Source organism: Heteronotia binoei, chromosome 13 (genome assembly GCF_032191835.1).
Source record: "Heteronotia binoei isolate CCM8104 ecotype False Entrance Well chromosome 13, APGP_CSIRO_Hbin_v1, whole genome shotgun sequence".
NCBI lineage: Eukaryota > Metazoa > Chordata > Lepidosauria > Squamata > Gekkonidae > Heteronotia > Heteronotia binoei.
The window spans coordinates 17037985-17063193 of record NC_083235.1 but is presented as its reverse complement, the minus strand read 5'-3'; the positions used below and the strand labels follow the sequence as shown (position 1 = coordinate 17063193).

The 25209-nt window shown below is 49.2% G+C and overlaps 1 protein-coding gene across 1 annotated transcript in view; it reads left to right on the top strand.

Annotated features, from left to right (window-relative positions):
- The window catches only part of LOC132581590 (caM kinase-like vesicle-associated protein), a 177256-nt gene that overhangs the window by 31255 nt on the left and 120792 nt on the right, over window positions 1–25209 (top strand). Inside the window, exon 2 of the mRNA XM_060252907.1 lies at window positions 24829–24959. Coding sequence (XP_060108890.1) covers window positions 24829–24959 — 131 coding nt within the window. The remainder of the gene's footprint in view (window positions 1–24828; window positions 24960–25209) is intronic.

Below are 25209 nucleotides of genomic sequence, written 5' to 3'. Positions count from 1 at the left end.
ATTCTCCAAGCCCCTGGCTGGCTTGGCTTGTAGAAGTGATTTAAAGAGACAAATGCCTTTTCCATTCCAGCCAATGGGGCAGTAGGGGCTTTGAGAGCCACACAATATGTGTGAAAGAGCCACATGTGGCTCCCGAGCCCCAGACTGGCCACCCCTGGGCTAGTACCTGGCAGATCTGGGTTCAAAGCTTGCCAAGGGACTTTGGGCCAGTTGTACCTGCCTCCTGGGATTGTTGTGAGGATAAAATGGAGGAGAAGAGACTGACGGAAGCCACCTTGGGTCCCCATTGGAGAAAACTGAGGTCCGGATGAATTATGTTTAAAAACAGGTAGGGAAGAGATCTGTTGTATTGCAAGAAATACAGACCTGTCTCCTCCTGAAAGAATTTTTTTAGCTACTCGGGTTTGGCCTGAATAGACGTGCGCTATACCAATAACCTTAGTACAGGCATCTTTTTGAGATATGGGAGGAAGATTAGAGAGCTTAAACTTTAATAAACGAAAACGCATTGTCAGAAGGGAAAGTTGTATTTTGGTAATCCCCGTCCAATTACAGTAACGCCAGGCTCAAAATAGCATTCAAAAAATAGGAGCGTTCTGTCTTAACTCAGCCTTCCCAGTTTGAAATTGGCTTTCAGTGATTAATTGACTTGTACTCTGGGTTTGTGCGCAGCAGATTGGAGCTTAAGTCTAAAGCGCTAGGACCCACATCGGCTGGGCTTTTATTTCTCAAGTGGACTGAGGAAACACATCTTAACATTTGAAATGGCCTCGGGCAGGGTATGTATTCTGCGCATGGGAAATGCAGACCCAGTACCAAGAAGTCACAGATCTGGCACCCTGCTTCATGGTGCAGATAAAATACCTTTCATAGATAACTGGCCTCTTATAACTTAATTGGGCCTCTAAGGGTTCATTCTCACTTTTTTTTGGTGGGGCAAGAATGCATTAAATCAGCCTCTTCAGCATATCTGAACCAATTCCTGACTGCTGCTGTTGAACAGCTAAGGGTGAACAAGCTGAAACCGAATCTTGATGAGATACAGCTAATCTTGATCGGCCCTGAAGGACTTAGGGCTCCAATAGCGTCCAGTTGTCACTCGATGAACAGCCTAAGAGTGATTCGGGATCCAGTTTTCTTTTCAGAGGTGCATGCTGATAACAGCTACAAAAAACCTCTCTACATGGGGCTACCCTTGACCCTGCTCTGGGAACTCCAGCGGGTGCAGAATGCTGTAGCCTGGTTAGAGCATTGAGGCTACGCGAACTGCACTGGCTACCCCTTGAGTACCAAATCCGGTTCCAGGTGTTGGTCCTTACCTTTAAGGCCCTTTATGGCCTGGGGCCTACATATCTACAGAAGAAGAACATAAGAACATAAGAGAAGCCATGTTAGATCAGGCCAATGGCCCATCCAGTCCAACATTCTGTGTCACACAGCGGCCAAATATATATATATATATACACACACACACACACACACACACACATACACACTGTGGCTAATAGCCACTGATGGACCTGTGCTCCATATTTTTATCTAACCCCCTCTTGAAGGTGGCCATGCTTGTGGCTGCCACCACCTCCTGTGGCAGTGAATGCCACATGTTAATCACCCTTTGGGTGAAGAAGTACTTCCTTTTATCCGTTTTAACCTGTCTGCTCAGCAATTTCATCGAATGCCCACGAGTTCTCGTATTGTGAGAGAAGAAGATGATATTGGATTTATATCCCGCCCTCCACTCCGAAGAGTCTCAGAGCGGCTCACAATCTCCTTTACCTGCCTCCCCCACAACAGACACCCTGTGAGGTGGGTGGGGCTGGAGAGGGCTCTCACAGCAGCTGCCCTTTCAAGGACAACCTCTGCCAGAGCTATGGCTGACCCAAGGCCATGCTAGCAGATACAAGTGAAGGAGTGGGGAATCAAACCCGGTTCTCAGATAAGAGTCCGCACACTTAACCACTACACCAAACTGGCTCTCCCGATATGAGGCCTGCCCCCCCCCCCTCCCCCAGCTCTGAGGTCAGCTGCCCAACATCTTCTGGTGATCCCTGGGCCTAAGAATGCTCAACTGGCTTCAATGAGGGCCACAGCCTTTTTGGTCTGGGCCCCATCTTGTGGAATGAGCTCCCGCTGGAGATCCAGGCCCTGTGGGATTTTGATCTAATATGATAATTCTGTAATTATGGTATTGTTTTGTTTGATTGTGGTTTATGTAATGTTGCTGTTTTTGATGTTGTAAGCCACCCTGAGCCTGCTTGCGGGATAGGGCGGAATATAAATAAAAAAATTACATTACATTACATTAAACTGCACTTGGCTTGAAAGGTGGGCCTCTGCCTTGATTGGGCTGACCTGGCCACGTGGATCCATGCTATAGTTTATTCAAGACTAGACTACTGTAGTGCACTCTACATGGGTCTCCCCTAGACAACTCAAGCTACAGTCTGTATGGAAATAGCGGTTCGGGCTCGGCTTCTACCAGGTGCTAAGCAGAATCTGCATATCACTCCTCCGCAGACATTCTGCTGGTGAAGGATCAGGTACTAGGCTGTATTAATTTACAAAGCATTTACCCATAGTCCTACAGGACTGCCTCTCTTGCTGTGTTCCACTGCGATAGGTTCATTCATCGGAGCAAAGCTTTCTGAAGGTGCCACCCTCCAAACGGGTAAAACTGGCAACTGCCCATTCACAGGCATTCTCTGGTGCCTCCTTTCCTATGGGACGGTCTGTCCTAGGCTATTAGGAAGATCCTATACACACACTTCTGTTGTTTTGCAAACGGGAATTTTCCAAGGTAGCTTTTTTTTTTTACAGGAGCGGAGCTGTGATGTAATGGATCAGCTTAGGAGGTGATCTTTGACAGGGATGCTGTGTTTTTGCTTCCAGTAGTTCTTCAGTCCCAGCTCCACTCCATGGCATGAACACACATAGAATTGTAGAATCATAGAGCTGGAAGGGACCCCCAGGGTCATCTAGTCTAGCTTCCTGCACATTGCAGGAAAATCACCAGAACCTTCCCCTGCCCTCCTCCTCATGATCTGCCTAAGTTCACAGGATTCGCATTGCTGTCAGATGGCCATCTCGCCTCTGTTTAAGAACCTCCAAGGAAGGAGAACGCACCACCTCCCGAGGAAGCCTGTTCCACTGAGGAACCACTCGGTCAGGATGTTCTTCCTAATGTTGAGCCGGAAACTTTTGATGTAATTTCAGCCTGTTGGTTCTAGTCCAACCCCTTGGGGCAACAGAAAACAATTCTGTACTGTATGACAGCCCTTCAAGTACTTGGAGATGGTGATCATATCACCTTTCAGCTGCCTCCTCTCCAAGCGAAACATGCCCAGCTCCTTCAACCTTTCTCCAGACTCCTCACCATCTTCATTGCCCTCCTCTAGAAACGTTCCAGCTTGTCTATATGCAGTAGCTGCCTCACACTGAATCAGTCCCATTGGTCCAGCAAGTATTGTCTACTCAGACTGGCATCAAGGTCTTTCACCTACTACCTGGTGACCTTCTGCATACCAAGGACCCGGGACCTTCTGCATACCAAACAGATGCTCTACCACTGAGTCAAAGCCCCTCCCAATTATACTTCAGTAGTAATCTAGGGATCTTTTGCTGTCAAGACTCAAATGTTTTGTAATCTGCATGCTTTATTTTACTAGGAGTCCTTGCTTGTTAGACTCAGACATTATGATCCGAATGTTATACCGTATTTATTTGCATCATTTGTAGTCTGCCTTTCTCACTGGGACTTGAGGAGAATTACACGGGGTGAGTCAAGCTGGGACATTCAGTGTACAATGAAATAGGATTTGGGTTGTAGATCCAACCAGAAAGCAGAGTGTACATGTTAACGTGATTCGTTGAATGATGCAGAATTGCACAACGGGAGCCAATGCACAACAAACTACGCACGCTAGTATGGACTGCAGTCCCCAATAATTTATCCAAGTAACTCTGAAACCTCTTGGGACCATGCTATCTATTGCCTGCGTAGCAGAGCCCCTCCTGAGTAATGCAGTTTTTCATAGTTTGCAGAAAGCGGGAGTCTTTATGACTTCCTCAGGCAGGCTATTCTATAGTAATTGGCTTATTGATTGTCAGTCCCTTAGGTACAATGTCCAGGGTTTTTTTTGCGTTTTTATAAGAAAGGAAATATCAGTCTGTACCTCTGCAAGTTCCTTCATAAGGTTGCTGGATTTCCATTCTGGGCAGCTTAACGTAGTGCCTTCCATGAAGATAGATTCAGCTGGGTAGCCGTGTTTAGAGATGTAAAATTTAGTAGGAACTCCTTTGCCTATTAGGCCACTCACCCCTGGCGTAGCCAACCTCCAAGAGTTTACAGCAGGCCCTGTAAGAAGAGCCCTGTAAATTCTTGGAGGATTGGCTACGTCAGGAGGGTGTGACCTAATATGTAAAGAAGTTCCTGCTACAAAAAAAGCCCTGAGACCAACCATGTTTATTCCTGGTATGAACTTTCGTGTGCCTGCATGGTTCTTCAGCATCCTGTTACAGGCTCGGCAGATGGTTAGTGGTGACACTGTAGTGACAGTGTGAAAAGAGCCCATCCTCCCTTCTCACTGTTGGATGGCTGCCTTCAAAGAGGCCTAAAGAGATCAGGACAGTAAGGAGCAATGATCTGCACTGGCAGCAAAGAGTCTGCATATGGTGCTTTAGCACAGGCGTGTCGAACTCATTTGTTAGGAGGGCTAGATCGGACAGAAATGGGACTTTGTGGGGCTGAACCATGCGTGACATCAAACGTTATGTGGGGTAGAGAAGATATAAACTTTATAAAGGACACAGACGAACACAAAGATATAATTTTTTAAACTTAAAATACAAACATGCTTGAAACTCTTGCAGTATTTTGTTCAAAATGGAAAGGTGGGGGAATAGTGGGATTTGGCAATGCAATTTTTAAAATAAAACATGATAAAGCACAAGGACCATGGTGGAAACTATGAAATATAAAATGGCTCTGAGCCTGGGAAAATGATGAAATGGCATTGCAAGTTTCTCCCCCCGCCCCTGGGTCTACTCAGATTGGCAATGGCTCTCCAGTGTAATATCCCCCTTTGGCTGTGGGTTCCCAGGATAGAGTACTCTCTAGGTCAGGTACATTCAGCAGAGACAAGCTGACTCAAAGCATCAACCCCGTATCTGCAAGGACACAACTCCAGGAAGTATGATTCAGCTAGTGTAGGAACACTGAAAAGTGAAACTCACCTGCACTCCATTGAACATATTGCAGCACAGACCAAGTTGCAAGGAAAATGTGGAATGGATTTTCCATTAAGGTCTCTGGGCCCAGAGACCTTAATGGAAAACTAACTCCATGTTTTCCTTGCAACTTTGCTTCCTGCTGCAGCTGGCAAAGACAAGGCAGAAAGAGCAGGGAACTTTGTCAGCCTTGGAACTTCAAAGGATGAGGGAAGGAGGAGAGAGAAAAAAGCCCCGTGGGCCTGATTAAAGCCCACTTCATGCTCCAGGCTTTCTCATAGAATTACAGCCTGATGAAGGTTCGAAACCGAGATCTACTTGGGACATCGGTTGCCGTGATTATTGCAGCATGTTTAAATCTAAATATTGTGGTTCAACACTGCATATGCATGTACTGTATCCTTTATGAATAATAATAGCAAGTTTTTTTGTAATTATTAGTGGGTGGTTTTGTGTGCATTCCATTACTACAGTGCTTTTTCAGAATTTACGCAAAAATAAGACTGTGGCAGCACAGTGCCATCGCTTCTGGACAACATCATCTGTGCGTTTGGGGCATTTGCGGGTGGGGTTTTCCCCTACCAACCAGCGGCAGGGAAGAGTCTGCTAAAGCAGGAGAACCTACTGCTCAGACCAGAGGGTTGGCCACCCTAGGCCGTGGTGATCTCCCATTATTACAGTCGGCCTCCAGGCAGAAATCAGTTTCCCTGGAGAAAATGGCTCCTTGAGAGGGCACACAGCATTGTGTTATAACTTGACTTGAGGGCCTTCCCTGAGTCCTGCCCTCCTTAGGCTCAGCCCCAAAACCTCCACAGCCAGTTTGGGGTAGTGGTGAAGCGCGCGGACTCTTATCTGGGAGAACTGGGTTTGATTCCCTACTCCTCCACTTGCAGCTGCTGGAATGGCCGCAGGTCAGTCATAGCTCTCGCAGAGCTGTCCTTGAAAGGGCAGGCTCTGTCAGAGCTCTCTCAGCCCCACTAACCTCACAGGGTGTCTGTTGTGCGGGGGCGGGGAGGTAAAGGAGATCGTAAGGCACTCTGAGACTCTGAGGTTCAGAGTATAAAGTGGGATATAAATCCAATATCATCATCATCATCATCTTTTCCTTCTCCTCCTCCTCTTGATGTGACGGCTAAAAAGGCAAATGCAATTTTGGGCTGTATCAACAGAACTCTAGTGTCCAGTTCACGTGAAGTGATGGTATCACTTTACTCTGCTCTGGTAAGACCGCACCTGGAGTATTGTGTTCAGTTTTGGGCACCACATTTTAAGAAGGATATAGACAAGTTGGAACGTGTCCAGAGGAGAGCAACAAAGATGGTGAGGGGTCTGGAGACCAAGTCCTATGAAGGAAGGTTGAAGACGCTGCGGATGTTTAGCCTGGAGAGGAGGCGGCTGGGAGGTGATATGATCACCATCTTCAAGTACTTTAAGGGCTGTCATATAAGCAGGTGTGGCCAATGGTAGCTCTCCAGATGCTTTTTTTGCCTACAACTCCCATCTGCCCCAGCCATTGGCCATGCTGGCTGGAGCTGATGGGAGTTGTAGGCAAAAAAACATCTGGAGAGCTACCGTTGGCCACCCTTGATATAAAGGATGGTGTGGAATTGTTTTCTGTGGTCCCGCAAGGTAGGACCAGAACCAGTGGGTTGAAATTAAATCAAAAGAGTTTCTGGCTCAACATTAGGAAGAACTTCCTGATCGTTAGAGTGGTTCCTCGGTGGAACAGGCTTCCTTGGGAGGTGGTGGGCTCTCCTTCCTTGAAGGTTTTGAAACAGAGGCTGGATGGCCGTCTGAAAGTAATGAAGATCCTGTGGATTTAGGGGGAGGTGTTTGTGAGTTGCAGGGGGTTGGACTAGATGACCCCGGAGAGCCCTTCCAATTCTATGATTCTATTACTTGAGGGCCTTCCCTGAATCCTGCCCTCCCCTAGGCTCAGCCCCCAAACCTCCAGGTATTTCCCATCCCAGAGCTAGGACCCCTTAGGCAGGAGATTCATTCTTTTATGTCTGCATCGCCCGAGCTCAGTTTTCACCCCACTTAGGGCAGCTTTCTCCTGACGGCTTCTTGATTCAGCCAGATGAGTTTGTGCATCTCGGCGGCCCCACCGGAATACCTTCCGACAGTTCAAAAGAGTCCCTTCTTCCCCCAAGGTCTCAGGCAGAGGCTGGAGGCAGGTTGTCACTGTCAGCCTCGATCCAAGCACAAAGCAGGGATCGCTGGCAAGGCAGTGACAGTCTTGGCAAGGGTGGGGGGGGGAGCACGCCTCCTTCGAGCTGGGAGGAGGGGTGGGGGGTGGGGTCAGGTGTCACCGGAGATTTCCCCCGTAATGGAATAATCAGCCCTTACTGACAGCTCGTCATGCCTGACACCCCCGCCTCCTAGCCTGCCAAGCTGATGGCTGGCTGTCACAAAAAAGTTGGGCTCAGGAGGGGGGGGGAGTGGGTCAGGGGAGGGGCTGCGGCTCAGCGGGTAGAGCATCTGCTCAGCATGCAAGAAAGTGCCAGGTTCGATCCCTGGCGTCTCTGCTTAAAGGATCTTGCAGTAGCTGATGCAGAAGTTCTTTGCTTTAGACCAGGGGTGGCCAAACTGTGGCTCATTGTGTGCAATGTTCCCTCTAAGCTACAGTGTCTTGTGAGCAAAAATTCTACTTTGTGAGCTGCTGGCATTAAAATATGTGAGCTACTGCATAAATTAGTGTGCTTTGGGGTCATCCTTCCTGAGCTAAGACAAAAATGTGTGAGCTGGAGGCTAAAAATCTGTGAGCTAGCTTACGCTAACTCAGCTTAGAGGGAACACTGATTGTGTAGCTCTCGAAGCCCCTACCAACCGGCTTGGAGAAGGCATTTGTCTCTTTAAATTACTTATCCAAGCCAAGCCAGCCGACAGCTTGGAGAATGCATATAAAGTTAAAGTTGCTTTCTTTCCATCTCTCCCTCCCCCCATAAGAACATAAGAGAAGCCATGTTGGATTAGGCCAGTGGCCCATCCAGTCCAACACTCTGTGTCACACAGTGGCCAAAAAAATTATATTCACTTCCTGTGGCAGTAAATTCCACATGTTAATCACCTTTTGGGTGAAGAAGTACTTCCTTTTATCCGTTTTAACCCGACTGCTCAGCAATTTCATCAAATGCCCACGAGTTCTTGTATTGTGAGAAAGGGAGAAAAGTACTTCTTTCTCTACTTTCTCCATCCCATGCACAATCTTGTAAACCTCTATCATGTCACCCCGCAGTCGACGTTTCTCCAAGCTAAAGAGCCCCAAGCGTTTCAACCTTTCTTCATAGGGAAAGTGTTCCAACCCTTTAATCATTCTAGTTGCCCTTTTCTGGACTTTTTCCAATGCTATAATATCCTTTTTGAGGTGCAGTGACCAGAATTGCACACAGTATTCCAAATGAGACCACACCATCAATTTATACAGGGGCATTATGATACTGGCTGATTTGTTTTCAGTTCCCTTCCTAATAATTCCCAGCATGGCGTTGGCCTTTTTTATTGCAATCGCACACTGTCTTGACATTTTCAGTGAGTTATCTACCATGACCCCAAGATCTCTCTATTGGTCAGTCTCTGCCATCTATTTGCCTTCCTTCCTTACGGCTCTCCAACATCTGATGTTCATGTCTTTTGGCTCTCAAACGTCTGACATTTATTCTCTGTAGCTCTTGCGTTAAGCAAGCTTGGCCACCCCTGGGCTAGGATGTTCCAGAGAGGTGACTTGGATATTGCCTGGCTCTGCAACCCTGCCCTGGTACTCCTTGGAGGTCTCCCAGGCGTTTGCCAGGGTCAGCCCCGCTTAGCTTCCAAGATCTAACAGGATAAGGCTTTCCCGAGCTATCCAGGTCAGGGTTCAGCTTCGTGCATTCCTGTTGGTCTGTGCCTTCCTCTTGTAGTTTACCCCCATGATCTGAAGCCTGCTCTGATGAGGAACCCTTCACAACTGACTCTAGAGAAGGTGCCAGTGTTCTTAGAGTTGCCAAGTCCAATTCAAGAAATATCTGAGGACTTTGGGGATGGAGCCAGGAGGCATTGGGGGTGGAGCCAGGAGCAAGGTTGGGCAAGCATAATTGAACTTCAAGGGAGTTCTGGCCATCACATTTAAGGGGACCGCACACCTTTTTGAATGCCTTCCTTCCATAGGAAATAATGAAGGATAGGGGCACCTTCTTTTGGGGCTCACAGAATTAGACCCCATGGTCCAATCTTTTTGAAACTTAGGGATTATTTTGGGGGGAGCCACTGGATGCTATACTGAAAATTTGGTGCCTCTACCTCAAACAACAGCACCCCCCCCCCCAGATAGCTGCGTATCAATTCTCCAGTATTTCCTATGAGAATAAATCTCCATAGGGAATAATGGAGTTCCCAGCAGACATTTCCCTCCAAACCGGGGATCCCCTGCCCTCACCTGGGGATTGTGCAACCAGCAAAGAGAATCACGGCAATTGTAGACAGAGAAATCCAAAGCACAAGGCTTTCTGTGACAACCAGCCTCCGTACAACCAATAAATTCACCAAACAATTCATCAGTTACAAAAACATATATTAATTAATTCATGAACAACCATATACTTGGTCTTTGAAAGAATCGGGAACGTGATCATCATGAAACAATCCAGTCTTTATCGTAGTCAATACCAAGTTCATCCCAAAGAATCTTGGTGAAGAGGTTGTGAAATTGATCAGTGTCTTTCAATTAACGCAGCCAACAGTTGAGAAAAGAACAAGGTCGTACTGGAACCCTTGTTTCGCACAGGCTTCTTCGAGCTCTTTGCAATATTTTCATTGTTGTTGTTCAGTCGCACAGTCGAGTCTGACTCTTTGCGACCCCATGGACCAAGTCATGCCAGGCCCTCCTGTCTTCCACCATCCTCCGAAGTCTGCTCAAATTTGTGTTTGTTACATCAGTAACGCTGTCCAGCCATCTCATCTTTTGCCTTCCTTTTCTTCTTTTGCCTTCTGTCTTTCCTAGCATCAGGATCTTCTCCAGGGTGTGCTCCCTTTTCATTTGGTGGCCAAAGTACTTGAGCTTCAGCTTCAGCAGCTGACCTTCCAGTGAACAGTCTGGGTTGATTTCCCTGAGGACTGAATGACTGGATCTTCTTGCAGTTCAAGGGACTCTCTCCAGCACCACATCTCAAAAGCATCTATTCTTCTGCGCTCGGCCTTCCTTATGGTTCATCTCTCACAGCCATACATTACTACTGGGAATACCATCGCTTTAACTATACGGACTTTTGTTGGCAGGGTGATGTCTCTACTTTTGATTATACTGCACAGGTTTGCCATAGCTGTCCTCCCAAAGAGCAAACGTCTTTTAATTTCATGGCTACAGTCACCATCTGCAGTGATCTTGGATCCCAGAAATTTGACGTCTGTCACTACTTCCATGTCTTCCCCTATTTGCCAAGGTTTGATGGGACCAGATGCCATGATCTTAGTTTTTTTGATGTTGAGTTTAGGCCCTCTAATGGTGTAACAGAATGGCGTTTTAGCCCATGGTATCCCAGCTTGCTGGGGGTGGGGGAAGTGTAGATGACTGGGGAAGGCAATGGCAAACCACCCCGTAAAAAGTCTGCCGTGAAAACGTTGTGAAAGCAACGTCACCCCAAAGTCAGAAACGACTGGTGCTTGCACAGGGGAATGCCTTGACCTTTTTTTTTTACTGACTACTATAAAGACCGGATTGTTTCTTGGTGATCACGTTCCCGATTCTTTCAAAGACCAAGTATATGGTTGTTTATGAATTAATATATGTTTTTGTAATTGATGAATTGTTTGGTGAATTTATTGGTTGTACGGAGGCTGGTTGTCACGGAAAGCCGTGTGCTTTGGATTTCTCTGTTTCACCTGGGGATTGGCAACCCTAAGTGTTCCTAACCAGAGTGCCTACAGGTAAGGGGCCCTGTCGTACAGCACCCGAGAGCCCCTGTGGTACCTTTCGAAAAGCAGCTACAGTCAATTTCTAACCTGGTGTCTATTGCCGGTGGATACCTTGTGCAAACCTACCGTGGTTATTGAAGTTGGCTTAGGCTGTTGCTATGGGAGAGGCCTGAGCCTTTGACCTTTTCACATTTCCTCTCGCTGTATCGGTGCCAGCTGTGCTTGAGGGATGCTTTTCCTCCCTTCCTTCCAGCCTGTTTGTGCAGCAAAGCCCCCCTCCCTGCAAGACAGAAAGAGGAGAGAAGCATTATTTGCTTGCTTTTGATTCCTATTGGACAGTAAACGTGTGTGTGTGTGTGTGTGTGTGGAGGTGCAGTCTGTAATATGTCTCTATCCCACCACGATGGGGATGACATTTGTAGCTTCATTTCATAGGATTTCTAAATCAGCTCAGCCCCGGAGCCCGGAGTGCATTTTACAGTATTAAGAATGCGCATAAAATATCCCGTAAAACCAGGCAAGCTACATGAGGAGAAATTCACATCCCCGAAAATCCTAGGCTGTGGTCTTGCAGAGCTGGCTCGAATGGTTCAGACTTCTGTTTTATGAGGTTTTTAAATTGTCATCCGGTAAACATTCTATATAACCCTGATGGACTTGTATTATATCATATCCTACCTTTCCTGCAAAAAGCTCAGACAATCGTGGGGCTAAAATCCCTGAGTGACGTTTACCCAGCATTGCCCAGCAGACTTCCTGGATGAGCCAAAGGGGAGTCGAAGTGGAAATTCCCCCAGTTCCCAAGTCATCAGAGAGCCAGTTTGGTGTAGTGGTTAAATGCGCAGACTGTAATCTGGAGAACCGGGTTTGTTTCCCCGCTCCTCCTGCACGTGCAGCTGCTGGGTGACCTTGGGTCAGTCACAAGTTCTCTCAGAGCTGTTCTCTCGAGCAGTTTCTGTCAGAACTCTCTCAGCCCCACCTACCTCACAAGCAGTGTTCCCTCTAAGCTGCAGAGTCTTGTGAGCAAAAATTCTACTTTGTGAGCTACTGGCATTAAAGTGGTGAGCTGCTGCATAAAACATTGTGCTCTGGGGTCATCCTTCCTCAGCTAAGACAAAAATGTGTGAGCTGGAGGCTGAAGATCTGTGAGCTAGCTCACGCTAACTCAGCTTAGAGGGAACGCTGCTCACAAGGTGTCTGTTGTGGGGAGAGGAAGGGAAGGAGATTGTAAACTGCCTCTGAGACTCCGAACAAAGGGCCGGGTATAAATCCAATCTCCTTTTCTTCTACAGTACGTGGCTCTGCGTCATCAGAGGAAAGGAATTCTAGTGCTGTCTGGCCACCATGTGCCCTTCATGCCAGAATACGTCAGGCACATGTGTATGCCTCCTGCATAGTCAAGAGGGCACCTGATGAACAGCCCCACTGTGTAACTTGGGTCTCATTGAACCCACCAACTGTACATTGTGGGCTGGTGAATGTTTGTGAACCTGCATCTCTGTTCCAGCGCACTTAGGCTGACATAAAAAGCTGAGGGCATTCCTGAGCCTTTAATACAGGGTTGCCCGTGGGCACCATGACACCCGCCACATCTTTTTCCGGTGCCTGCCAAAGTGTTTTTAGAAAGAGGGTAGGGCCAGGTGGGACTTTTGCCCTGCAGGGCTTCTGATTGGCTGCTTGGAGATTTGATTGGCGCAGTTTGGTATAGTGGCTAAGTACGCGGACTGTTACCTGAGAGAACCGGGTTTGATTCCCCCCTCCTCCACATGCACCTACTGATGTGACCTTGAATCAGTCACAAGTTCTCACAGAGCTGTTCCTCGCAAGAGCAGTTTCTGTCAGCTCTCTCAGCCCCTCCTTCCTTACAGGGTGTCTTCAAGAGCTACTGGCATTAAAGCTGTGAGTGAGCAATATGGCTGCTGCATAAATTCGTTTGCTCTGGGGCCATCCTTCCCCGAGCTTATGTAAAAATGTGTGAGCCAGAGTCTAAAAAACTGTGAGCTAGCTCACATTAAGTCAGCTTAGAGGGAACGCTGAGGATCTCTGCTCTAATAAAATAATAGAATCAAAGAGCTGGAAGGGACCACCAAGTCCAACCCGCTGCACAGTGCAGGAAATTCAGAAATACCTCCCCCCCACACACACACCCAGTGACACCTGCTCCATGCCCAGAAAATGGGGGGGACCCCTCTCCAGAATTCGTGGCCAAACTGGCCTGGAGAAAAATTGCTGCCTGACCCCAAAGTGGCAGTCAGCATTTCCCTGGACATGTAAGAAAGGGCCGGCCGTGAGAACAAGTGGGCTGTCCTGCATAGCTGGGCAGCTGCCTTCAGCTTGACCAATCACAAATAGCACAGCTCTCACAGGACAAGGATGTGAACCATCTTTGCGATCTATATCCGGTGGAGCGCGTGCGCCTTTAGGAACCGAGCTTGTGCGCGCAACCGAACCAAAAGAGCAGGGCCTTTTTTGTAGAAAAAGCCCAGCAGGAACTCCTTTGCGTATTAGGCCACACCCCCTGACATCACCATTGTTTCGTGTGGGGCTTTTCTGTAGAAAAGGCCCAGCAGGAGCTCATTTGCATATTAGGCCACACCCCTGACCCCAAGCCAGCCAGCGCTGTGTTCCTGCTCAAAAACAGCCCTGGGAAAGGGCATCGACCTTTGGAGGCAGGGGGGCTAGTGCGGGGAGTTGGAGAAGAGCAGCAGAAGCTTCTGGGGAAGAACAACGGGATGGGGGTTTGCCCCATTGTTGATCCTGCCCCCCCCCCTCGCCCGCTCACTTATTGATCGCAGTTGTGGGGCTGAATGTGCTGTGGCTTTTCAGTACCTGCTATTTTTCTTTCTCTCTGTGTGTGCACACATTCTTTTTCTGCCTCCCTCTCCATCTCTCTGTACAAAGGCTCTTTAAATATTTAAATGGTGGGCAAAGCCGCTCCAGCTCTTTAATAAATCATAGTGACCTGAAACCGCTGCCTTGCCCGAGGGGAACTCCTGCAGGTCAAAACAGGGAGCTGGTTCAGGGAAGAGGGTGCAGGTTGGGTTGTCAGCCCCCAGGCAGGACTCGAAGATTTCCTGGAATGGCAATTGTTCTCCAGCCTTGAGAAATCAGTTCCTCAAGAGAAAACGGCTGCTTGGGAGGGTGGCATCTGGGGCATTATACCTCGCTGAGCTCCCTACCCTTTCCACTCCCAAATTGCCAAGAATTTGCCAATCTGGAGTTGGCACTTCTTAAATGAAGGACCCAAGGACAGTCAGAAGAAACATTCTGAAGCTGTGGGCACCACCCACCCCAAGATTGGTACCCCAGTTTGAGAGAGAGAGCCAGTTTGGTGTAGTGGTGAAGTGTGTGGGCTCTTATCTGGGAGAACCGGGTTTGATTCCCCACTCCTCCACCTGCACCTGCTGGAATGGCCTTGGGTCAGCCATAGCTCTCGTAGGAGTTGTCCTTGAAAGGGCAGCTGCTGCAAGAGCTCTCTCAGCCCCACCCACCTCACAAGATGTCTGTTGTGGTGGAGGGGGGAGATACAGGAGATTGTAAGCCGCTCTGAGACTCTGATTCAGAGAGAAGGGTGGGGTATAAATCTACAGTTGTCGTCGTCTTTTTCCCCTTTCCTCTTATGTCTTAGTGGATGAGTCCGGCCATCTCATCTCCTCCTCCCTAAAGGGTATGGCATCACCAGCCTGGTGTTTCCAATTCTTATATGGTGCCATGCCCAACACAGCTCTGGAGCCCATTCTGGTATGAAGGGTCCTGACTGTGTACCTCTAGGGTTGCCATCGCCTGATTGGGAAAAACCTGGAGATGGGGGGGGGGGTGCGAGCCTGAAGAGAGTGGAAGTCAATGAGGAAGGGACCTCAGCAGGGTACAATTCCATAGAGTCCCCCTTCCAACGCAGCCATTTTCTCTATGCAAACTTATCTCTGCAGCCCGGAGATCAGTTGTAATACTAGGGGAGGGATCTCCCCAATCTTCCTGAAGAGCCTGAAGAGAGTGGAAGTCAATGAGGAAAGGACCTCAGCAGGGTACAATTCCATAGAGCCCCCCCCCTCCAAAGCAGCCTGGAGATCAGGGGGCGGAGCCTGAAGAGGGTGGCAGTCAACGAGGAAGGGACCTCAGTTGGGTACAATTCCACAGAGTCCCCCTTCCAACACAGCCATTTCCTCTACGCAAACTTATCTCTGCAGCCCGGAGATCAGTTGTAATACTAGGGGAGGGATCTCCCCAATCTTCCTGGAGACCGGCAGCCCTACATCCCTTTTAGAGATGTATCCAGCAAGCAATACTCCCTCTAAGCCACTGAGTCTTGTAAGCAAAAATGCTACTTTGTGAGCGACTGTCATTAAAGCTGTGAGCTATTGGATTAAATTAGTTTACTCTGGAGCCATTTTTCCTGCGCTAAGACAAAAATCGGTGAGCCGGAGGCTAAAATACTCTGAGCTAGCTCACACTAACTCAGCTTAAAAGGAACACTGCTTGCAAGTTGGGGGGGGGGGGCGGGCAGGGGCGAAGTTCAAGGTGAGCTTGGTTCCCAGCTCCCCAAGAAAACACCAAAACATACCAGCAATACCCGTCCAGGTTAGCGGCGAGGACTTTGAGTTGGGCTTGCGGCCCGGTGGCATTTGCAAGTCTAGAGCGTTACGAGAGAGGAGGGGAAGCGCACGCAGGGGCTGGCGATCCGGCTGCACGCAAAAAGCCATTACAAGCGCTCCCAAGAGGGAGAGCGGGCGGTCTTGTTTTCTCCCTTCCACGCTGCGCTGCTCCTGCAGGCGAATCAGTGCCCATTTGCATACTTGTGAGCTAATTTACAGACTCTTTCCCCTTCTCGCAGTCGTGGCACCTCCACAGTACAAGGCCCAGTGGGGGGGGGGGGTTCCTTCCCCTCACTGTTGGTCATACCACAGCACCAGGCCGAGCACCTGCCATTCCTCCTCAGGGTCAAGGCAGGACAACGCCGGACACCGTCAGGAAAAGACAGCGGCAATCTCAGTTGGGCAGCTCAATTTCTCTCTCTCTTTCTTCCTGCTGAAAGGCAAGAAAAGTTGCCCTGCAAATCTGGACGTTAGGGTTTTGGTTGTTTTGCAGCCGAGGGGGAAGATGAGCGCCCCCTCCCTGGCAATCTTCAAGCAGCGGCTGGACGAACTCTTGTCTGGGATGCTCTAGGCCAGGGGTGGGCAAACTGTGGCTCTTTCATGTGTATTGTGTGGCTCTCGAAACCCCCACACCCCGGTGGCCAGCTTGGACAGAAAGCATGGGTCTCTTTAATCGTCTCTCTAAGCCAAGCCAGCCGGCTGCCTGGAGAATGCATTTTAAGTTGTTTTCTTTTCACCTCTCCCTCCCCATCTGTTTTCTTTAAAAAAAAATACATACTCTGTTGTGAATTATTAATAAATACAATAAAAAGTAGAGCGAATGACATACCATTACAGAGATTGAGGTACTTGGGATACTCGGGATATATATTGTAACTACTACCGTGTAAAAGACAAGGTAAGTATAAAGGTGAGTTATTGAGATGAGTCACTCATCAGTAGGTTTTTCAGGTCATATGTAAATTTTAAAAATAACCATATTGTGTAGCTCTTGAACCGCCCCCCCCTTGTTGGCTGGCATAAAAAGAGCATTTCTCTCTTTGACTTATTTCTCCAAGCCAAGCCAGCTGGCAGCTTGGATAATGTATTTAAAGTTAAAGTTGTTTTCTTTCCACCTCTCCTCCATCTATTTTCCTTCCTTCCTTCCTTCCTTCCTTCCTTCCTTCCTTCCTTCCTTCCTTCCTTCCTTCCTTCCTTCCTTCCTTCCTTCCTTCCTTCCTTCCTACCAACATCTAACGTTCATGTCTTGTTGCTCTCAGACATCTGACGTTTATTCTATATGGCTTTTACATTAAGCAGGTTTGGCCACCCCTGCTTCAGGCTGATCCTGCACTGAGCAGGGGGGGGGGTGGACTGGATGGCCTCTGCGGCCCCTTTCCACTCTTCCGGTTCTGCCTTCCCTTCCTCTATACCTACTGTGTTGATAACATGCATATATTTAAACTGAACAGTCCCAGCTCCGCAAGGAGGGTGGGAGAGGGGTGTGTGTGTGTGTGTGTGTGTGTGCGTGTGTCCATTGCAAATATAGCTCCTTGGATATGAAAAGGAGGAGGGGCACATGTTCTCAGGAGCCCACTGTGACTCAGCCTCAGCCGGCAAGTAGGCGAAGGAATAATGAACCCTTCTGTGCAGGGAGAGGCGGGAGGGGGAGAGGGGGAAGGAGAGGGTGGCAGTGCAGATAGGCTGTCGGAAGGCCTGCAGCCCTGACTTACCCAAGCTGGTCTTCTGACCTCGTTCCCATCTCTTCTCCGCTTCCTCTCCCCACCAAACACTTTGGTGTCATGGTTAAGTGTGCGGGACTCTTATCTGGGAGAACCGGGTTTGATTCCCCACTCCTCCACTCGCAGCTGCTGGAATGACCTTGGGTCAGCCATAGCTCTGGCAAAGGTTGTCCTTGAAAGGGCAGCTGCTGTGAGAGCTCTCTCAGCCCCACCCACCTCAAAGGGTGTCTGTTGTGGTGTGGGGAGAAGGTAGAGGAGATTGTAAGCCGCTCTGAGTTTCTGATTCAGAGAGAAGGGCGGGGTATAAATCTGCAGTCTTCTTCTAAACCCTGGACCGTCCTGTGGGTTATGAGGCCAGAATGGCTGCAGATTTGTCCTGCAAGGAGGCAACAAAGGTGTGTGTGTTGGTGTGTGCACGCACTTGTGTGACCAACCCGAGCTGCTGGAGAATCCGCTCTCGCCCAAGCCGTCCTTCGCAACCCCAGCTCTGGCGCTGGGCGCAGGGGGTATCCAAGCAACAGCCTCATGAGATCTCATCCCTGTTGTTTTCGTTAACTCCCTGAAATTTCCTCGCACTGCGAGCTTTTCCTTTTCTTTCGTTGTTTTGTGGGGGTGGGGAGGGGGGGAGCTGAACCCAGAACTTCAACGCTTGGAGATTCTTTCCACACGACAAAAAAAAAGAAAAGGGCGTGCTGCCCAAAGCAAGGGCGAAAGTAGGAATTTTCCACGGCCAAAGGGCATCCACCTTAATTTAAGAAGTACCCCAGTCGTGTGGGGGGGGGGGGGAGTGTCTATTACATTCAGCAGGAGGGATACGTCAGGGTGCCACTTCTCCCTCTAAGCTGTGGAGTCTTGTGAGCAAAAATGCTACTTGGCGAGCTACTGGCATTAAAGTGGTGAGCGACTGCATAAATTGGCTTGATCTGGGGCCATATTTCCTGAGCTAAGACAAAAATGTCTTGAGCCAGAGGCTGAAGAACTGTGAGCTTGCTCACACTGACTCAGCTTAGAGGGAACACTGCCAGGGCGCATAAGCTTTTCCTAAATTGGGAGCCGTGCGCAGCGTCTGGTCGGAAGCCTCTTTTGCAAGGGTTGCCAGTTCTGCGTTTCTCCTCCGCTAAGAACTCAGCCAGCGGCCTTAGGCAAGCCGTTAATTTAGCATTCGTGGGGCCCCCTCCTCCCGGTATGGGGTAATATTGACCTATTTTACAAAGTTGCTGTGCGGATTACGGCTATGCGCACGTTAACTTATTATTGCCGTCGTCTCATATTTACTACTCTGTAGCGGGGAGTCAAAGCGGCCTAGGAAGAACCCAAAGCTGCGGCAGATTCTCTGCTGCCCTCCATGCTGACCAGCCCTGTGGCAGGGGGCCGCGGGGGGCGGGGCTTTAAATTGTGCAGGAGACTGGTGACTGTTCCTGCCACTCTTCCCACGTGATTTAGACCCCACTGATCAGCTGGTTTGTGGGCCCTTCAAACGGCATGGGGGGCAGTAGCTGCTCCTGGGCACCCCTCCCTCATGATTTTAATCGTGCAGAAGAGGAAGGGGCAGCCCAGGGTGAGAGCCCCCCCTCCCAAAAAAAAAGAACCTGTCAGGGAGCCAAGTTCCATGGTCCCCTGGTAGCTTTGGGCCTGTTTCTTACTGTCTTTTTAAAACTTATGCTGAGGACTTAATATCAACCTGGGCTGACCCAGGTTGAGCCTGTTGTCAGCATCTGGGCATAACAGTCCTTTGCATTAGCTTGTGCTGTGGGTGGAAGGTTTTGAACTGGAATCGGACCTCCTCCTGAGAGGAGGAGGAGAAGAATTGCAGATTTATACCCCGCCCTTCTCTGAATCAGAGACTCAGAGCGGCTTACAATCTCCTTTATCTTCTCCCCCCACAACAGATACCTTGTGAGGTGGGTGGGCCTGAGAGGGCTCTCACAGCAGCTGCCCTTTCAAGGACAACCTCTGCCAGCGCTATGACTGACCCAAGGCCATTCCAGCAGCTGCAAGTGGAGGAGTGGGGAATCAAACCTGGCTCTCCCAGATAAGAGTCCACGCACTTAACCACTGCACCAAACTGGAGCCAGTTCGGTGTAGTGGTTAAGTGCATGTCACGGCTGGGGCCGGGTCAGGCAAAGTCCAGGGGCAGTCCGAGGTCTGTAGACAGCAAGCAGGAGGGTCCGAGGCGCCAAATCCGAATCACTGTACAAGTATCGCAGGTCTGAGGTCCAGAAGCCGAGGTCAGGGAGTCCAGAAGTCACAAGCCAAAGTCAGGGAGTCCAGAAACCAAAGTCAAGCCAGAGTGGGTGCTAGAACGTCAGGGAGATGACTAGTTGCTTCCACAAAGCCTCCTCCCAAAGCCTACAGCTATATAGCCCTCTGCTGGCTGTTGCCCATTTGGGCTAATTGCTGGCTCAGAGAGGCAGCCAGGATCCTGTTGCAACTCAAGCATCCTTGCTCTTAGAAGGGCCAGAATCCTCTCAAAACTCAGGGCTCAGGGAGCGTCTTGCTTGTGAGCGTGCCGCCCTCCTCCGATCCCTGAGGTCCTGACGGAGGCGGTCACGCACACGCGCCACCCGAGAGGGCGAGGCAGGGGGGCTTGGATCTTCTCCAGCAGGAGGCAGGGGCACTGGTGCAGGTGGCAGGGGCACAGTTTCTTCTGCAGGCTCAACTTCCTCTGCAGGGTCCCCAGCACCCATGACAGTGCACGGACTCTCATCTGGGAGAACCGGGTTTGATTCCCCACTCCTCTGCTTGCAGCTGCTGGAATGGCCTTGGGCCAGCCATAGCTCTCACAGAGTTGTTCATGAGAAGGCAGCTTCAGAGTTGTCCTTGAAAGGGCATCTCCCGATAAAACTAAGCCCTGATCTCTAGATCTGGGCAATTTGCTCTCTTGAATAGGCCTTTGCATCTTCAGGGGCGGCCCTAGGGTGCATAGTGCCCCAGCCAGACTTGCCTGGGGCTGCCCCCTGCCCTCTTGCACTCCCCCACCTCTCTATTTCGCACTCCAGCTCCTGCCCCCCACACCACTGCCAACACTGACTGTAGCACTCTCTGAGCGTCCTCCAGGCAGAGGATGCTCAGAGAGTGCTACAGAGATTGTGCACTGGCCAGAAGCCCTCTCTGATGTTTGGAAACATCAGAGAGGGGCGGGGAAAGCTTCTGGCCAGCGTGCAGTCTTTGTATTGCTCCCTGAGCATCCTCTGCCCGGAGGATGCTCAGGGAGCGATACAGAGACTGCAAGCTGGCAAAACTTGGGCCAGCAGGGCCTGATTTGGTGCCCTCCCCAGCCTGGTGCCCTAGGCAAATGCCTAGTAGGAGGGCCGGCCTTGTGCATCTTTCATCTGCTTCTACAGAATGTCAGCTGCCTGTTGCCTTGCTGCTGGAAAAACCGTTGGAGGCATGCATGCCTTCAGAAGCGTTGTCTTCACCCATGTTTGGGCAAACAATACTAGGCTGATCTCACCTGTTCAGTTTCAAGAGTAAGGCTGGGACATAAATGGAGCCTGATGGTTAGGGAGAGATGGCCAAGTTCATGTCTGGGGGGCCAAGGAGGACAGGGCTGGGAAATTTAGAAGCAGCCGGGCTTCCTGCTTTGGGATAGGCTTGCAAGCGAAAGTCTGGTGCTCCCACCGGACGAAGTGAGCTTCTGAATCCTCCTCCTTCACCCCCCACCTCTTTGCAATCAGCCACCATTATATACATTTTACATAAATCAGAGTAATATTCCTGTCTTTTCCACTCGTACAGGTTGGGCTTTTTGGAAGACCTGATTATCTCTCTCCCCCCCCACACACACACACCCTCTTAATTTTCCTAGGCTCAGTCAAGGACTCGCTGGATGCGGTTGGGGTGATTGATTCCCCGGTGCCTCTAATCCCAAAACTGGTTCATATAGCAGCCACTGCTAAATTCGCGTTTTTCCATCTTAGGCAGGCAAGGCAGTTGGTCCCCTTCCTGAAGCACAGCGACCTGGCAACAGTGATCCATGCAATGGTCACCTCGAGGCTCGACTACTGTAATGCCCTCTACATGGGGCTGCCCTTGTGCTGAACCCGGAAGTTGCAGCTAGTGCAGAACGCGGCCACCTGGCTGTTATTGGGGCTTCCCAGGTGGGAGCACATTCATCCGGGACTACGGGAACTGCACTGGCTGCGAAAAGTATACCGGATTCGTTACAAGGTGCTGGTTATTACCTTTAAAGCCCTATATGGCCTAGGACCTGCCTACCTTAGGGACCATCTCTCCCCACATGTTTCCCAGAGAGTACTTAGATCGGGATCACAAAATCTATTAGTAATCCCCAGGGCGAAGGAGGCCCGATTGAAATCAACTAAAGACAGGGCCTTCTCAGTTGTAGCCCTCTGCTGGTGGAACCAACTGCCAGATGAAATGAGGACCTTGCGGAACCTTGTGCAGTTCCGCAAGGCCTGCAAGACAGTTAGGCTTCCCAAACCTCCCGCTCTTCAAAACTCTGGAAGCGGGGGTGGGGGTGGAGGGGGGGGGAGAACATACCTTTAGGCTTCATGTTGTAGAGCTCCTGAGCCGTTTGCAAAATGTCTGCCCCTTTAAGGTTGGGCAGGAAGCAGGAAGCAGAAAGGGCTTCTGAGAACGGCCCCTCCCTTTCTTTGCTTTCGTTTTCACAGGAAGTAGAGTTGTCCGGAGGAAGATCTGGTAAGTGTGTGTGTGTGAGAGGGAGGGGGCAGGGGATTCCCAGGCTTGGAGGCCCTCCCTCCCTTTAGAAAGCGTGGAGGGGGGAGGGAAATGTCTACTAGGCACTCTATTATTCCCTATGGAGAACGATTCCCATAGGGAATAATAGGAAATTTTTTGAGGTAGAGGCACCAAATTTTTAGTATATCATCTCGTGCCTCTCCCCAAAATACCCCCCAAGTTTCAAAACGATTGGACCAGAGGGTCCAATTCTATGAGCCCCAAAATATGGTGCCCCTATCCTTAATTCTTTCCTATGGAAGAAAGGCATTTTAAAAGGTGTGCTGTCTCTTTAAATGTGATGGCAAGAACTCCCTTGGAGTTCAATTATGCTGGTCACATCCATCGCCATCAGAATAGCACCAACTCAATATTCTGTTTTTCTGTTGTTAATCATTGTATATCTATTTTATTACCGAATGTGTAATTTTAATACTTATAAATTTAATTGTTTGTGGGATTTTATGTTGTGAGCTGCCCTGAGGGCGGGATATAAATCAAATCAAATAAATAAATACACAGGTATAACTGCTCAGCAGACTTCTGCCTCGCCATATTGGTTATCCTGCTCATTTTTGGTACCTTGGAAACTAAATAGCATTGGGTGCCGGATTAATTTCTGAACTTCTCAGCAAATCTCAAGCCTGAAGAAATGAATGTACGAAACAGGAATTACACGTTAACAATCCTGTCGCAATCTAGTTTTTGAGATTTGAAGATATATTTGTTCTGCGGTGAACCATACCTGCGGGAGACATTTCTATAAGATATCTGATTTATATTAAATACTTTGATATACAATATAGATATTAAAGGTAAAGGTAGTCCCCTGTGCAAGCACCAATCATTTTCGACTCTGGGATGACGTCGCGTTGTGACGTTTTCATGGCAGACTTTTTTAAGGGGTGATTTGCTATTGCCTTCCCTAGTCATCTACTCTTCCCCCCCAGCAAACTGGGTCCTCATTTTACTGACCTCAGAAGGATGGAAGGCTGAGTCAACCATGAGCCGGCTACCTGAACCAGCTTCCGCCGGGATCAAACTCATGTCATGAGCAGAGTTTAGGACTGCAGTAGTACTGCAGCTTTACCACTTTGCACCACGGGGCTGCTAATATGGATATTACAGCCTAGTAATTGGATCACATAGTCCTTCAGAGGTTTTTGGTTTGCCCGTTTTTGAAACGGAGCAGGGGCTGAGATGAAAGAGTTCTTGTTGCATAGTAAGTATCTTCTCCCCAACCATCCCACCCCATCCTTCTAGCAAAGGTGATGGAAATAATCAGAGAGGTGAGGAAAGCATCACTCCCCACCTGACTTGTGTGACCTTCCCCTTAATCTCTTGACCTGTTGTTCTGCTCAGAAGCTTTGTGTCTGACCCTCTCAGCCGCTTGGTCTTTATTTCCTTCATTTGTAACTTGTCTTTCTCTTCAGTGGGGGACCCAAAGCGGCTTTCCCTCTCCTCCATACAAATGGGCAGGGGTGGAATTCTAGCAGGAGCTCCTTTGCATATTAGGCCAACCGATGTAGCCTATCCTCCAAGAGCTTTCAAGGCTCTTTTTTGGAAGCTCTTGGAGGATTGGCTGCATCATGGGGGTGTAGCCTAATATGCAAATGAGCTTCTGCTAGAATTCCACCCCTGCTTGAAATGGGTGTACCAGGGTAAGGGGAAATTACTTCTGCGATCCGTATAACCCACTTTGCAGGGACGAGGAATTATGAGGTCAGAGGGGGCTCCCATCCACAAGCACCTCTTGAGACGGGGGACCGCACGGCATTCTTTCAAGAGCGTCTGTCATCCTTCCAGACAGAAGTTTTGCATTTGCAAAAGGTTCTATGTTTACAAGACTGAGTGGCGGTGGTTCCCAGAGAGGAATTAATCCACGATGGTTCAGCTGGCCGAATTTTCAAAGGGCACAAAGTGGCAGCATTTGCGGTTAAAATTGCAGCCTGGGGCTTTGGAAAACCTAGTCTGAAATTCCTACACTGCAAAGAAGGTCTCTGCATGACCTTGATTCAGTCTCTGTCTCCTTTGACTATGTTAGAGAATAAAATTGGAAAGGGAGAAGTGCATCCGACTTGACTCGACCAGGGCCTTTTCGGCCTTGGCCCCAGCCTGGTGTAATCAGCTCCCCATAGAGATCCGGACCCTATCTGACTTATTACCATTTCATAGGGCCTGCAAGACAGAGCTATTCCACCGGGCCTTTGGTTGAGGCAGAGGGTGCCCTTATTCCACCTGCTTGGCCTCCCTTGCTGCTCTGCGACCTTATTATTATTATTATCACCTTATTATTATATTCCTGGGCCTAGCTGTGTTGGTCTGTAGAATGTGCCCAATGGAAATTGCTCCCTATGCTGTATACTATTGTTTTGGTTTTATTGTACTGTTATATGATTTTAATTAGTAAGTTTTTAAACTGTTTTTAACCTACGCTGTTATCCGCCCTGAGCCCATCCACAGGAAAGGGTGGAATATAAACCAGCATACATACATACATACAAACATACAGGCCACTCTGAGCTCCAGGGAGGAAGGGCAGAATAAAAATAGGACAGAAAGTGGAATAAGGCAGCCCCCAAAAAGCTGGACTTGGGTGAATGTCCAGAGCTGCCAAAGTGTGGCTTGACGCGTCCTGAAAGAAACAGGCTGGTCTTTCTCAACTGCGGGCTAATTTGTCCCTCTTTTCCTTCCAGAATCCAGATTTCCATGGCTTTGACCGCGATCCAGTCATCGATGTGTGGAACATGCGAGTGGCCTTTTTCTGCGGCATCTCCCTCACCATTGTAGTGGGCACCGCCTTTGTGCATTATCTGCCTGAACGCGGGTAAGATCCGCTCGCGGGACTCCACTCCCGGCTGTAGAGCTCTTTTCAGGCGTTCTGCCTCTTGTGTCGTGACTCTTGGTCCAGGACCTGAGCCTATTCTTGTTGGGATATTTGTTTTAAATTAGAGGCGAGGAGTTTGCGTAAAGGAGTCAAAGACCATTGCTTATCAAAAGAAACAAACATTGCATTCTGCATGCTGCATCTACGTGCTAACTGCTACATGGTTAGTTTATAACCCTTTGTTAAAGGT